This window comes from Mytilus californianus, unplaced genomic scaffold (assembly GCF_021869535.1).
Source record: "Mytilus californianus isolate M0D057914Y unplaced genomic scaffold, xbMytCali1.0.p SCAF_15, whole genome shotgun sequence".
NCBI lineage: Eukaryota > Metazoa > Mollusca > Bivalvia > Mytilida > Mytilidae > Mytilus > Mytilus californianus.
In genome coordinates this window covers 14,604,271-14,619,333 of record NW_026262637.1, presented here as the reverse complement: position 1 = coordinate 14,619,333, position 15,063 = coordinate 14,604,271, and the positions used below count along the sequence as shown (strand labels likewise).

The window sequence follows — 15,063 nt, the reverse complement described above, 5'->3', positions numbered from 1 at the left end:
TATACTTCCGGCGTTAAGTTGCCATATATATATATATATGTGTATATATATCTAATTTTATTATCGGAGAATTTAAAAAAAGTAAGCTTTAAAAAGCCATGGGATAACAAAATATGAAACTATTCAGTGAATTTTTTGAACACTAACATATATATAAGAGTCTATAGAAAACAACCAGCAAATAAATTTAATAAGTATCGGATCTATTGATCAAGTTTAAGTTACTTTATATAAAACGTGAATCGAATTGTTGGGTAAGGTTATCAAATTATTCAAATAATATGACATTAACCACTTATCTGTATTAATTATCCATCAGCTCCAGTCATTCGAAATTCAGCATTGATATAAGTTCATGCAAGTTAGTCGCAATAGACTGTATATATCATCCTTTACGACAGACAAAACATAGCTGATCTGAAAGGTACACCATCTACTATACCTCATGTACTGTGTTACAACCCAAGATAAAGCCGACGAGGAAAGGCATTACCCGACTAACAAAAGCCATATTGTATAGCCTAGTTGGTTGAGTGGTCTAGGGCGCTGGACACAGCGCAGGAGGCGTTGCCACGATGTCTAAGAAGTAGGGGTCCGAATCCCGCTGAGGGAAGAACAAAATATTTGCTAACACAAATTTGCAGATCTAACATTGTTGGGCTAAATTTGAGACAAAGTATATATATATATATTATGGTGTTAGCCCTGTAAAACCATGGGTTATCCGATGGAAAACGTCTGTCGTAAAGTTGTCATATGTTTAAACGTTTATATAACGTCTAGATATTAGTCAACGATCTTTCTGACGAGGGTGCTGCATCGTTATGAGAAACTATTCTGTATACAATAAATAAATTATATATAGCCTGAAAAAGTGTGCAAAACAACACCAATATTAAAAAAAAAAGGAAACAAAAAATGTAATTATCTAAATATTTAGGATAACAGATACCTTTCACCAATATGATTATGATGATGTAAAATGAATCATATCAACCTGTTCTGATTTAACTAAAACAATCTTTACAGTTATACAATTAAAAACCGAACAATGCTTGTATAATTCTAAAAAATTCAAAAATGACATAGGTTAAGTATTACAACAGAGACTGCATAGATATACTTATAAAAAGAATAGTAATGTGCGATATGAACTGGTACAATTCGAATTGTGGAAATTATTTGTGTGCAGTATTTGTCAGACATCGTTTGTTCCAGCAACCCTTACAAGAGCCTGCTGACGAAGAGCCTGGTTTTTGAAAGTAAATCAGCCATCATCAACACATCTTTAAGTCTTTAGAAAGTCAGCACGGGTGGATCGGGAAAGGTCTTGGAAAGTTTCGAATTTTGTTCGATATTTTCGCGGATAAGTACTGAATTTGCCGCAGGGGATAAATCTGAAAATGGACTGAAAGACTGAAAATGACTTAATAATAATTCATTATCTAATTCAGTCTTTAAAAAGCTGTTCAGATCAAAATGACAGTTTCAGATCAAAATTTGTTCACTAGTGATCGTGTTCTTACATTTACTGGCTTTATGAAATCGATGTCTTCTTGCTCCTCATATGATTCAATATAAAAATAAGAAGATGTGGCATAACTGCCAATGAGACAACTCTCCACCAGAGACCAAATGACATAGAAGTAACACTATTTATGTCTCCCACAGTGCTGTCCTTGTTCAACTTGGTTTGATTTAAGATTTAAATTATTTAATTAGCAAAGCAGTGAAACTTCTATTTTTACACTTCAGTGATCACACTGGTTTAAACAGGAATTTTGTTAGTATATACTCTTGCATTGATATCTACTCGCTAGTTTATTTCGCTCTTTTTATTGGATATATAAATTTCCTTTGTTGTAAATTTCTTATTTATCCTTTGTTGTAAATTTCTTACTATCCTCTGTTGTAAATTTCTTATTTATACTATTGCAAAGTTTTTGATATTACGTTGAAATTACCCACCATCCCTCCTCTTTCTAAATTTTATCGTTTTGATTAAATTTATAGTTCAATAGGCGGATGTTTGCCAAAAATTTGCTTATATATTTATGTTTATGTATTATCACTTGTGTATTTATATATATATGTTATATTGTTATTGTAAGATTGTATGGATAAGAGTAAGAACACATTTAATATAAGGGGGAATGTTTTGAAGAAAAAAATCCGAAAAACCTCTAGTTGAACAAATTAAACCCACACACACATAAAGAGAAATATAAAGCAGAGACATATAAAACAATTATTATATGTCTCTGATAAAAGGGTACCGTGCTCCAAGTGACTGTTGTAGTATCCGGCAATCAATACACACCCAAACGGATTTACATTATAAGCGTTCAGAGATTATTGAAAGAGCTATGACATATTTTATACCTTACGCCTTGCAAGAAATCACCAATCATAAGCCAGGACCATTGACAGGAATCCGGGATTAAAGATAACGAAATTAAATGTTGAGGGCGTAAAACACATTTAAACTATCTGAGAGACATTGCCAGAGACTATAATCTTATTATTTGCTTGCAAGAAAATTGGCTATGGGGATACGAAAAGAATTTCTTTGAAAAGAATTTTCCATTTCATACTATTTTATTCCCGATCTCACGACGGCAACGATCCCATACCATTTCAAAGCGCGTCGAGGACAAGTAGGTACAGCAATCATGTGACCAACCTCTCTAAATACATTTATTCACAAACTTTCAAGTGGTAACTCTCGAGTGATGGCTGTAAAAATCAAAGAGTTAGAAAACCATACATTATGTATCATAAACACCAGCATGCCAACTTTGGATGACACGAAGAAAGAAGAAAAAAAAATAAACAATGAAAGGAAAATGTTTTTTTTTTCTCAAGAATTTCATAAGTTACATTTGTAATTCGATTTCATCTATATACCGGTATATTGGAAATGACTATTTCTACTAACTGCGGATACAGTAATCTGATTTTTGGTAAGCGTATTAGCTAAAGATTTAGGTTAAATTTAATTTTAGATTGTTTTTTCTTTTTCTCCTTTCACATTGCTTTGATATAATTATTGCTTATTATTTTTGTAATTTTGAAGTTATAAATATTAACATAATAACATAAACGATACCAATCGTACTGCATAAGTAATAACATAAACGGTACCATTTTTTCTCCACTAGATGCGCATTTCGACAATCAATGTCTCTTCAGTGATGCTCGAGGCCAAAATATTTGAAAATCCAAAGCTTTTCAAAAAGATGAAGAGCTATAAACCAAAAAGGACAAAAAGTATAGCCAAAGCCGGACAAGGAATCAGAGCTTTGCATGAGGGAGATACATTCCATAATTTTAGATAATTTCCTAAAACTTCAAACTTATTTTGATTTTTTGTTTTTTTCAAAATTCAACTTTCAATTAATAATATTGTCAATTTGATAAATGTGCTTCGGCAGTTGTGACTCATTTATATAAATTCTTTGTTTTGAACTGTAAATAGGCCTAAACAATAGGATAATCCCTTACTAAAAACATGTTTACAGTCATTCTTCATAATTAAGGAACACCAAATTCTACACGTTCATTGGTCGAGAGCACTTTGCTATATTCTAAGTAAATCATATTATGAAGTCTTCTCCGCAATAGAAAGTATAAAACAATACAAATTGAATGTGACCATGCATTATATAATGTAAACAACATAAATATTACTAAACTATACTGAAAAAAAAAAAGAAATTTCTTGCAGATTATTACAAAAATCTTGCCACGCCTTAAAACGACATCAATTTTAATGAGGAATATCTCCACATGTGCTAGCTCTGCTATAATATAATTTAAGAACTTTCGGGAAATGTTATTAAAACTTAAATCAATTTTACGGAGGAAAATTTATAAAAAAATCCATCGAAAATCTTAATATAAGAAAAGCCGGAGACAAATATGGTCTATTTGTCGAACATTTGAAATTGTTTGAAGAAACAATCATACCGTATCTCCAGAAACTCTTCCATTAAATATTATCAAAGAGAAAAACCCCGGAAAAATTCAAAATCGGGCATAATAACACCAGTCTGCAAAAAGGGTAACGATGGCAGAATACTAGATAGCTGTCGGGCTATAACAGTCTCTTATGTAAAAGAAAAATTCTTTAAACATGATCTACTGTAAATAATATAGACCAAATCCCAAATCTATCATCACAACAGTTTGGTTTTACCTCTGGCCTCTCCCCTTCTATGGCTGCTCTATTGATATTTCAAGCACAAATGAATGCAAATGAAATCACAGCATTCTTCTTGACAAGCTTTTCCAAAAAGATATTTCACCTGATATTTGGGAAACTATATATGAAATGTATAACGACCTAACATGAAGTGTTATTTGGAAAGGTCAATACAGCACTAGCTTTCTGGTACAACAGATTAAATATACCCTGAAGACTTGTTGAGGCAGTTGGAAGACTCAAATATTGGTTTGAATTTAGGCACTAATCATTCAGGATACCCTACATGTGCAGATGACATTTTACTCTTATCTAACTCGGATGAATAAATGCAAGTCATGCCCAACGTAGTAGATTTCTACTCAAAAGAGCACCAATATAAAAGTCACCCAGAAAAGAGCGTTCTTATCAATCAAAATGAACATTTTTCAAACTGCACAAAAAATGTATGTGCTATTGGTTTCTTGGGGATAGGCTCATAGCTGAGACAGACAAGACTTCACATCTCGAGATTTTAAGATCATCAAGAAATGAAAAAACTGATAAATATGGAAGACCGCATAATTCTTGCCCGAAGAATTTCCATTCATTGATGTCAGCAGGAGTACATGGAGCCAGTGGATTAAATGCAATAATCTCACACACAACATTTATAAAAGCTACATATTACCCCGCTTGCTCTACAGCATTGGAGTTTTACCTCTTACTGCTGGCCAAATGAATGCCTTGGGTGACTTCCAAATCCCTTTTTGAAAAATATCCAACAAGAACAGCATCTGAGTAGCAGTATACTCACTACAATGATAATTGGTATCCTCCATATAGAAGAAGAGCTACACAAAGACAATTTGAAAAGCCTTCTGCACTCAATTCGTACTTCTGAAAATCGAAACTTAAAGGATATTTTGATACGTTAGTATCGAATAGAAATATGCAATGGAACTTTTCTCCATAGAACTGGAAATATCCTATTTCAATATAGCCTACCGAACTTGGAAGAGCTTCTAGCTAGTCTCCCAACAAAAGTAAAATGAAAAAATAAATTGTCAGTTCTGCTATAAACAAATTTTGGAACAATACATTTTGGTCACTTAGTATACAGAGAAGTCGACTCTAAATCGTATTTGTATTGACATTATCAGTAATGGGGAAAAACATGTAGTTTGGAAAACTGCCACAGAAATTTCAGGAGAAACAAAGAAAGCTATAACAAAAACTAGAATTCTAACTTTGACCTACCTCTGTGGTCATTTTTTTTATTCTTGTCTTTCATTTTTGCTTGTGTGCTTTGTCTATATGCCATTTTGTTTTTCTTTGTTGACATATTTGTTTGTTTTTATAGTGATCAAGATTATAACACAATGTTGACTGCTGTACCCCTATTTTTGACATTTTTACCTATTATGTCTGTTTGTTTTGTTCACACATTGTGGTCAATATAATGGAATTTTATGCAACTGTCATACAAGTATGAGGTTTAGCTAGCTATAAAACCAGGTTTAATCCACCATTTCCTACATAAGGAAATACCTGTACAAAGTCAGAATTATGACCAGTGTCGGATCCAGGGGGGTGGAGCCTCCCTTTTTTGACGATCAATGCATTTGAATGGGGACATATGGTTGGACCCCCCCCCCCTTTATCCTGGGTTGGAACCCCCTTTTTAAAAATGACTGGATCCGCCCCTGATGACAGTTGTTTTCCATTCGTTTGATGTGTTTGAGCTTTTGATTTTGCCATTTTGTAATGACGTGTAGAGAAATAGGTCTATAATTCTCTGGATTATATTTGAACCCTTTCTTGAAAATGGGGAAGACATGTGCGGTTCGCCAGTCAGTGGGGACTTCGCCAGTGTCTAATGATTTCTGGTATATATATATAAGGCATAGAATATGTGTTATTTCATGTGCTAACTACCTTAGGAGGCGTGGCTTAAGTTCTTCTGGTCCACTTGCCTTTGATGGGTTTAAATTTAGAAGTAGTTTGGAGATACCTTGGATGGTTATGTTTATGTTTTGAAAAGTAAGGTAAGCTGTTTTCTGTTGCATGTACTGGTTGTGTTCAAATTCAGTAGCAGTGATTATGTTTGGTTCTGAGGAAACTGATTGAAACTGTCTGTTGAGGGCATCGGATTTCTGTTTTGTGTCTGTTATAAGTTTCCCATTCTGCTTTAGTGATGTTATTCCACTGTAGTCAGTTTTTTTTTTGCTTTTAATATAAGACCAAAATTTTTCATTTTGGAAAAGTTGTTTTCATCAGGTTTTGGTGTAACAATATTTTCAAGGCACTGGCTACGGTTACATTGAAATGTAACAATAATAAAAAAAGTTATTGTTACATTGGAGACTAATTGCCGGAATGCAGGGTTGGGTAAGGAACCGATAATTATGAATGTAACAATAATATTCGTTTCTACGGTTGCGTTGTGTTATTGTTACGTTAGATTTATTAAACTTTAACCTTCTATAGTTTTGTTGCTTAATTCTTCGATATGTACTTGATAATAATAGTAATAATAATTTTATAATAATAATGATATCATTATTATTATTATTAGTAGTAGTAGTAGTATTATACAACAAATAGTGTTTAAATAGTTTTAAGTATTAATTGTTTTAATGTTCTTCAAGATACTACTACAATTTAGTAGTGCCAAAGACGAAAAATATAGTTCAATGGTTCGATGTTAAGAAGAAAAGAGTTTACTTCTATGTATTTAACTGCACACCAGGGACAGTCTATACTAGTATTGTGCCAGTGGCGGATCCAGGGGGGGGGGGGGGGTCCGGGGGTAGGAACCCCCCCTTTTTTTATGATCAATGCATTTGAATGGGGACATATAGTTGGAACCCCCCTTTATCCTGGGTTAGGGACCCCCCCCCCCCTTTTTTTATAAATGGCTGGATCCGCCCCTGCTGTGCACACAAACCCTTATTACTGTCATATACATATACTTTGAACAATGGATGCAGTGGAGTTGTAAAGTCTGCAAAACCAACATGCAAATTGCTGCATCACTCGTTTGTGATGACAGCCTAGAGTGGTTTCACAAAAAATGCGTCGGACTGAAGCATGCTTCCAAAACAACATACTGCATGTGTAAAAACTGCCATTGTTAATAAAAATTTTAAAAAATTGTATGCAATATTGCAAAATTCAAATACAAGTTTTCAAGTTTTATTTTAATACATATTACTAGTCCAAGCAGTTACTGATGTGCATTAACGTAACAATAACACAATGTAACCGTAGACACAAATATTATTGTTACATTCGTAATTCATCGGTTCCTTACCCAACCCTGCATTCCGGCAATTAGTCTTCAATGTAGCAATAACTTTTTTATTATTGTTACATTTCAATGTAACCGTAGCCAGTGCCTATTTTCAATGTACTGCCCGGCAGTACGATTGTCTGATTTGTCTTTGTAACTGATGTTTAATTTGCTTATATTTGTTTCTCATTTTGTCATTTCCAGATTTTTTCATCTTTTTATAAAGTCTGTCTCTCGTTTTCATTAATTTTCTTGTTTCAGCTGTAAACCACGTGCTGTAACTGTAAGAGATAAATTTGTCCTGGTAAAATATGTCCGGGCGGATACATATTACTAGTATAAAAGTCCATGGTTACAGAATTTACTAGTAATTTTAGTCCGATGTTAGTAATTTATGTCCCCAGACAAATTTTCCTAGGAATTCAAGTCCATGTCATTAATATCCCTAGGTAAAAACGTCCATGTCCTTTTTTTATAGGAAAAATATTAATGAATCAAATCATTTACATTTAAACAATGGAAATTTAAATGTTATGTTTTAATTGTTTAAGAGATGTGTATTTATATTTTTGATAAAATTTATGTCCCCAGACTAATTTTCCTAGGAAATCATGTCCATGTCATTAATATTCCTATGAAAAACGTCCATGCCCTTTATTTTAAAAGGTAAATATAAATGTTATGTTTTAATATTGTTTACTGGAGTTGTGTATCATTTTTTTTAATAAAATTTATGTTCCCAGACTAATTTTCCTAAGGAAATCTTGTCCAAGTCATGAATAAGCCGAGGTAAAAACGTCCATGTCCTTTATTTCAAAAGGAAAATTCTAATGAAACAAATTATTTATATGTAAACATTGGAAATTTAATTTTTATGTTTTAATATTGTTAAAGAGTTGTGCATTAATATCTTAATAAAATTCATGTCCCCAGACTAATTTTCCTACGAAATCATGTCCATGTCATTAACATGCCTAGGTTATAACGTCCATGTCCTTTATTTTAGTAGGGAACAAATTAAACTTTCCCATTTTAACTAAGAAAATATGTTTTTTTTTGTTTTGTTTTTTTTTTTCATTAATTTTTATAATATAATAAAAATTACTAGAAAAACAAGTCTTAAGACAATTTTTCCTAGGAAAATAAATGCCAGACATATTTTACTAGCTATGGCGGGACTTATTTTCCTAGGAAAATTTGTCCTGGGACATACATTCCTAGTAAAATAACGGTCATGGACTTGTTTAACTAGGAAAAAAAGTCTGGCGGACAAATTTTACTACCGGACCAAATTTACTGTTACACACTGACTATCATTTTAGATCTTACACAATTAGTTAGACTGATAGAGCTTTCAACCTACAACGAGGTGAACTTCTTTCAATATCGTCCTTGTATAATAAGCCCATCGTTTTAATAAGAAAGTGCGTTTTATATTGTATAAGTGATTTTAGCTATTTTCGCCCGTGTCAATAGTACATGTTTGTAATATTAAGCGGCTGGTATAAAATCAAGAATGTGATATGCTCCTAACCATAGGAGGAGGATACAGGAGGAAGACACATAAAGAAGAAGAAGATGCTCGGAATAAACTGTACCATGCTTTTTTGTTCCCTTGCCATATTATGGAACTCTTGTCGATATTCTTAGGAGTGTTTGCAAAAAATTTTGTTAACCATACGTGTCTTACTTTGAAGAATTTACCGTAATATCTATCTTGTCTGTGACCGAAAATCGATTTCAAATTATAATTTTCATCGCAAAAATGGCGCTTTTTGTTGAAGATGTTGATCGATGAAAATGTTTTTGAGATTTGTTTTATGTGACAGCCTATAAATTGGTAAAAATCGTATATTTTCTGATATTTAAAAAAATATTATATCTTCCTTTACTGTCAAATAGTAAACAGAGAAAGGGAAACACAAAAATAGTCCCAAGTTGAAGTAAGAAGTTGAAACAATCCGGTTTGTTTACATAAGTTCTATATTTACATGTAGAACCGAAAGCTCCTGATCATCAGTCAGGAAACTACATGAGGGAAACCATAAGTAGTGACAAGATTTCGTTTTACACATATGCCTTTAAGTTTGTGGGTAAATAAAAATTGCAAGTTTCTGATTTTTTACAATTAACAAATTAACTATTTTTCTTCACTGACTCAGTGACTGTGACAGATATAATAGTCCAAATAATTATGATGTCTTGAAAGTCTATTTTATTTATTGTTGTGCTTTTGTATATATTTTATGAATATCTGATATAAAAATTATAAAATTCAGGCCGTACTTATCAGTAGCATAGACATGATAGAGGAGTAAAAGTATCGGTTTCAAGACTTCATAATTATTTGGACTATGACATATCTAACCCTTTTTTATCATTTTTCTGATATCAGTGACTGACAAATCCGTGAGCACTTAATATATGTGTATATGCACAGACTGATATACCCTCTGTCATGAGCAGAAAGTTGTGTTTGTTTATTCCAAGTAAACAATGAAAGCTGAGGAAATATTATAAAAAATAATGAATAAGGAAAGTGAGAAATATAAATAATTATAATTGCCAAAACAAAATGACGAAATATTCTTATAAAAGGGCCATAGCCTAATGAAGAAAATTGAATTTTGGTGGTGCTCTACACAAGCCTTTGTCACTTCACTAGATATACATATAGAAATAAGAAGATGTAGTATGAGTGCCAATAAGACAACTATCCATCCAAGTCACAATGTGTAAAAAGTAAACAATTATAGGTCAAAGTACGGCCTTCAACAAGGAGCCTTGGCTAACACCAAACAGCAAGCTATAAAGGGCCCCAAAATGATTCATACAGGAAAACCATCGGTCTAATCTATCTAAAAAATGAGAAACGAGAAACACTTAAGAACCACATCAACAAACGACAACCACTGAAACAGGTTCCTGCCTATATATATATACATGTATATATATACACTGAAATTATAGAAGAATCAGCTATCAAGAGCAATGTTTTAGCAGTTTTATTTGTCTGCACTCGCCAATGTAGAACAAATTTAACAAGCCAAACAACCTGTATATAAACATTGCCTGTGAGCAAGACGATGCAAGAGGTCTACTTCCTTATATAACCAGTCAAAATTATACACTTGTATAGATTAAATGGACATGTACAATATATTCTTAGTCAACAGGATGTTAAATGTTATTTAAAATTAGTGCCCACACTACTAGGCAAGTCCTGTATAATAGCCTACCACTCTTTGAGGTCCACTAGCTTTACTTTGCTGTAAATAGTGAAGTTAATCTGCCTTTCAATTCACTGATGTCTAGCACCTTCTTATACTCACACACAGAGAGTAGTACCCTCTCCCTACAAAGTATAATAAAAAATCAGTTTGTAGTTTACTGACTGAATATTTTGTCTTTTACAATAAATATATATATATATTATTATATGACTTCAACAAGGTCATTATAAGAAATCGGTGATTTATACACATAAAATTGAGAATGGAAATGGGGAATGTGTCAAAGAGACAACCCGACCAAAGAGCAGAAAACAGCCGAGGCCACCAATGGGTCTTCAACACAGCGAGAAAATCCCACACCTGGAGGCGGGCTTCAGCTGGCCCCTAAACAAAAATGTGTTCTAGTTCAGTGAAAATGGACGTCACACTAAACTCCAAAACATATAAATGAACTAAAATTAAAAAACATACAAGACTAACAAAGGCCAGAGGCTCCTGACTTGGGACAGGCGCAAAAATGAGCAAAATCCATATCATATTGTCAGCTAGATGAAGTACAAGTATATATTGCAAGGTAAATATGTAAAACCTTAAAATATTTTGTAGTTGATGTTCATGAGAAGAAGTAAAAGAAATATGTCAGTTTCTCCACAGAGTAAAGGACTGGTTTCTACTCACTTAGGTAACTGTATTGGTCTCTACAACAGACATCACAGAGTTCATTCTGAATCATACTTTTGTGAGATGTAAACATTTTCAATAATTGTTGGCAGAGCCAAAAAAAAATCCTTTGAAATCTTTTTTTGAAACCATGAAAACAATGTGAAAAAATAGCTATTAATTATGCTAATTGTAAATGTAAAATTTGTAGCATAGTATGAAAAAGTACAAAAATTGTAGATTGAATTTCACAAACTACATGATATTTGGTCATATTAAAATGAATGATTCATTTAGGAAAAGAAACATTTTCTGTCTTTGCTAAAGAAAAATAATAAAGAGCAATTACTATATATCAGATAGTGATAAGGATGTTAACTTGTTTGTAGATAGTTTTCCTAATTTCCATTTGAGTTATTTCCTCTTGGCAATGACAGTGTGTTGGAGGGCAAAGTGAACAAATTTAATTTTCTTTTTAAACAATTTACATTTGTTTAAGCTTGGTATAATTCATCTCAGCTATATATTAAGGATCATTCACTTGTTTGTACCACATGTTTAAATTTGGTTAGTCAAATAAGAAAAATTGCCACTGGATGTTAAGCAAGTTACAATCAAATAAGAAAATCCACCAGTTTGTCCTTAACCTGAATAATTCAGTCGCTATATTTCCCTGCCTTATAATTGTTACATTAACACCTGAATGCATATACAATAAAAAAAATTGTCAATTAATCATTCAGAATAAGCTCAGGATTTATCTATCTTGATAAAAATAGAGCTGATTGCTGATTGGTCACCTCTCCCACAGGGCACCAATCAAAATCCAGGATTCGTGAAAAGTTTCTATTGTGTTAGGACTTCAGGCCCTCTTAATTAGGAGAGAGGGATTACAGAGAGGGACTGTATTAATCTTGTTAGTTTGCCCTCTTACATGACAATTATGGGAAATAACTCCAACTCAAATTTTGTCGGATTGAAAATTTTCTGGAAATACTGGAAATTTCTGTAATCAACTACCAACTAGAACTAAGTATCTTTTGTGTTATAAGTAATTTTCGACACTATCATATGATTGTTTTTAATATGCCTAAAAATGCAATATTTTCACTGGATGGTAGGCAAACAATGATCAACCAAACTTATACAAAATTGAACTTCATATTCAATAAGGATGATAATTAATGTGATTAAAAATGAAATGTTTACCTATTTCAGGAGGTTTTGATTGGGACCAGTATTTGAAAGACTGTGAGGCAGAAGCTGCACCTCAAAGCTGTTTTAAGCAGGTAATTTTGAGATGATACAAGATAAACTTAATACACAAACAAAAGTATTATAAAGGCAGGAGTAAGCACCTCCTTAACAGACCGTTAATTGCCATCCCAAAATATAAAATCTTTCAAACAGATCCAAAATAGTTTCATCCCTCTATTTCTATCATAGATGGAAATAAAATGAACCTTAATTTAGATTCTGAAACTGGTTTGATGCAGAAAGCAATTCTGTTTTCATGATGCCATTTCAAACAGAGAGTTTATCTTTGAAATTTTTTAACAGTGCTTTGTATATTAAAAAATGTGTTTAAATACAATTTAGCTGTGACAAATCTTTCCACTTAAATTGTGAATAAATTAACAGAAGTTTGAATTAATTTTTGAACGATATTATATTTCACAAGCATACAAATGTTTTAACTTAAAAAACCTGGAATCATATGATATTTCTTTGTATATTTAGTTGTATTTTGACAGGAAAATATTGACTCAGATGTCAGATGAAATTAAAATTCATTTTGAGACATTAGTGATGCCTAGAGCTACACCTGTTACTACAACTAAATATACAAAGAAATATATGATTCCAGGAAATCTAATATCATTCAAAAGTTGACTGTAATGGTAATATAAACCAATATATATTTAAAGTTTGTTGGAGGCCAGTGTAGTCCCTGAGTAACCAGGTACTAATCTAATATTCTTATGGTTTTGCTCATTGTTGAAGGCCATGCTGTGAGGAGTCAATGTTCACATCTTTGTTCTTTTGTCTTTATTGTATTACAAATGTATAAGCACTGGATTGATACATCTTCTGAGGACTTTACTGGACTTTTTAACCCTGGCTGAAAGTATCACAAGCTCAGTAGCTCAGTACTTGCTTCTGGTGTAAAATATTAACAGGTTTCCTTTCAGAATGTAGAACCATCTGACAATGAATTCAGAGTTAACATGAAGATAGAAGCTGTGGACCCTAGGAATCTGACATCAATATGTGTAGCCACTGTTGTTGGAATGATTGGGCCTCGGTTGCGACTTCGGTTGGATGGTAGTGACAATAAGAATGATTTCTGGAGGATGGTTGATTCATCAGATTTACATCCAATAGGATACTGTGAGAAACACGATGGTCTCCTACAACCACCATTAGGTTTGTAATTATACATAAGTTGTACAAATTATTAATATTAAGAATCAACCACAAGCTCTACAAAGCACTTGGAAATATGTTGTTGTTATGTAGAATTACATTAGATAACACTGATAGACCTATTTGGCAAATGACCGCGATTTTTGGATAATCTGCGCGGAACGGAAAATAATTAGAGGTTCATCGTAAATTTGCTGTGTCACAGAAAATTATGCATGTCATCCGGAGATTTACCGTGTCGGCGGGAATTTTCCGTTTGTCCGATAAAACTGGTGTGTATTGAGTCATTGATAGAACCAGTGATGCGTGAGCCACGGTTATTAATAGATCGTTGTATATAGATGTTTACATAATCCGTTATACAGTGTCAACGGGAATTAGCCGTTGGTCCGATAAAACTGGTGTGTATTGAGTCGTCAAAAGAACTACTGGTGCGTGAGCGACGGTTATTAATAGCTCGTTGTGATATATACAATGTTTACAGTCAGATAAAAAAAACTGTCTTATTACCCTTTTCAGTCGAGATAATAAAGTTACTTAATATTTAAATATCGAATTTGGTTATTGTTCAATAAAGAAAAATCTATTTTAATGTGACCGATGAACAGGATGAATACACGCGGTAACTTTGCTATACACAACTACAAATATTCTCACCTTATAAAATTCTTCTTTATTGTCATGTTTAGAAAAGAAATCAGTTCCTGTACTAATAGTCTTAGTACTGTAGATGCCGTAATCCGGCAAGATGTCACATACTGATTTGACACTTGTTTAATAGAAAAATATATGTATATGTCCGAGGCCAGAGATCATTTAAATTTCATTGGCAAATATGAATTTTTACTACGATCTGATTTACCTGTGTGATCCATTAATCTTTATTAATGAAATGCACATTTATACTCCTAGGGGTTGAAGGCATATATAAACAAAACAATATGATTCAATGAGATAATAACAAGTTGCGAATTGTAGTCCGAATGTGTATACTAGTATATAGGAACATTTGGACATTATTTCATATTCATAATTAATTAGTTCATCCGTCATTTGTTTTATTGAATTACTATTCAACTGTGGTTATACAAAAAGAACCGTTTATTGGAACTAAAATACAATGAACCATCTGTTTATTTGATACAGGTGTCAACATTGAATTGAAGCTTTACATTTCTGACGGACAGGGGAAAGTTTTAACCTTAGTTGATATCAGGGGTCAACTGGTATAGCAGTATGTTGGTAATACACCAACCGTCGTTTCA

At 32.7% G+C, this 15,063-nt stretch overlaps 2 protein-coding genes across 3 annotated transcripts in view; both read left to right on the top strand.

Annotated features, from left to right (window-relative positions):
- Positions 1–15,063, top strand: part of LOC127725485 (leucine-rich repeat transmembrane protein FLRT3-like) — a 235,926-nt gene that overhangs the window by 54,217 nt on the left and 166,646 nt on the right. The gene's annotated exons all lie outside the window — the stretch shown is intronic.
- The window catches only part of LOC127725482 (sex comb on midleg-like protein 2), a 31,925-nt gene continuing 26,098 nt past the window's right edge, over positions 9,237–15,063 (top strand). Inside the window, exons 1-4 of one of the 2 annotated variants that reach the window (XM_052232493.1) lie at positions 9,237–9,318; positions 11,318–11,393; positions 12,590–12,660; positions 13,564–13,798. In XM_052232493.1, the coding sequence (XP_052088453.1) occupies positions 11,321–11,393; positions 12,590–12,660; positions 13,564–13,798 (379 nt within the window). In that variant the 5' untranslated portion in view covers positions 9,237–9,318; positions 11,318–11,320. Of the gene's footprint in view, positions 9,319–11,317; positions 11,394–12,589; positions 12,661–13,551; positions 13,799–15,063 lie in introns of both variants that reach the window. The other variant, XM_052232492.1, reaches the window with a different exon arrangement.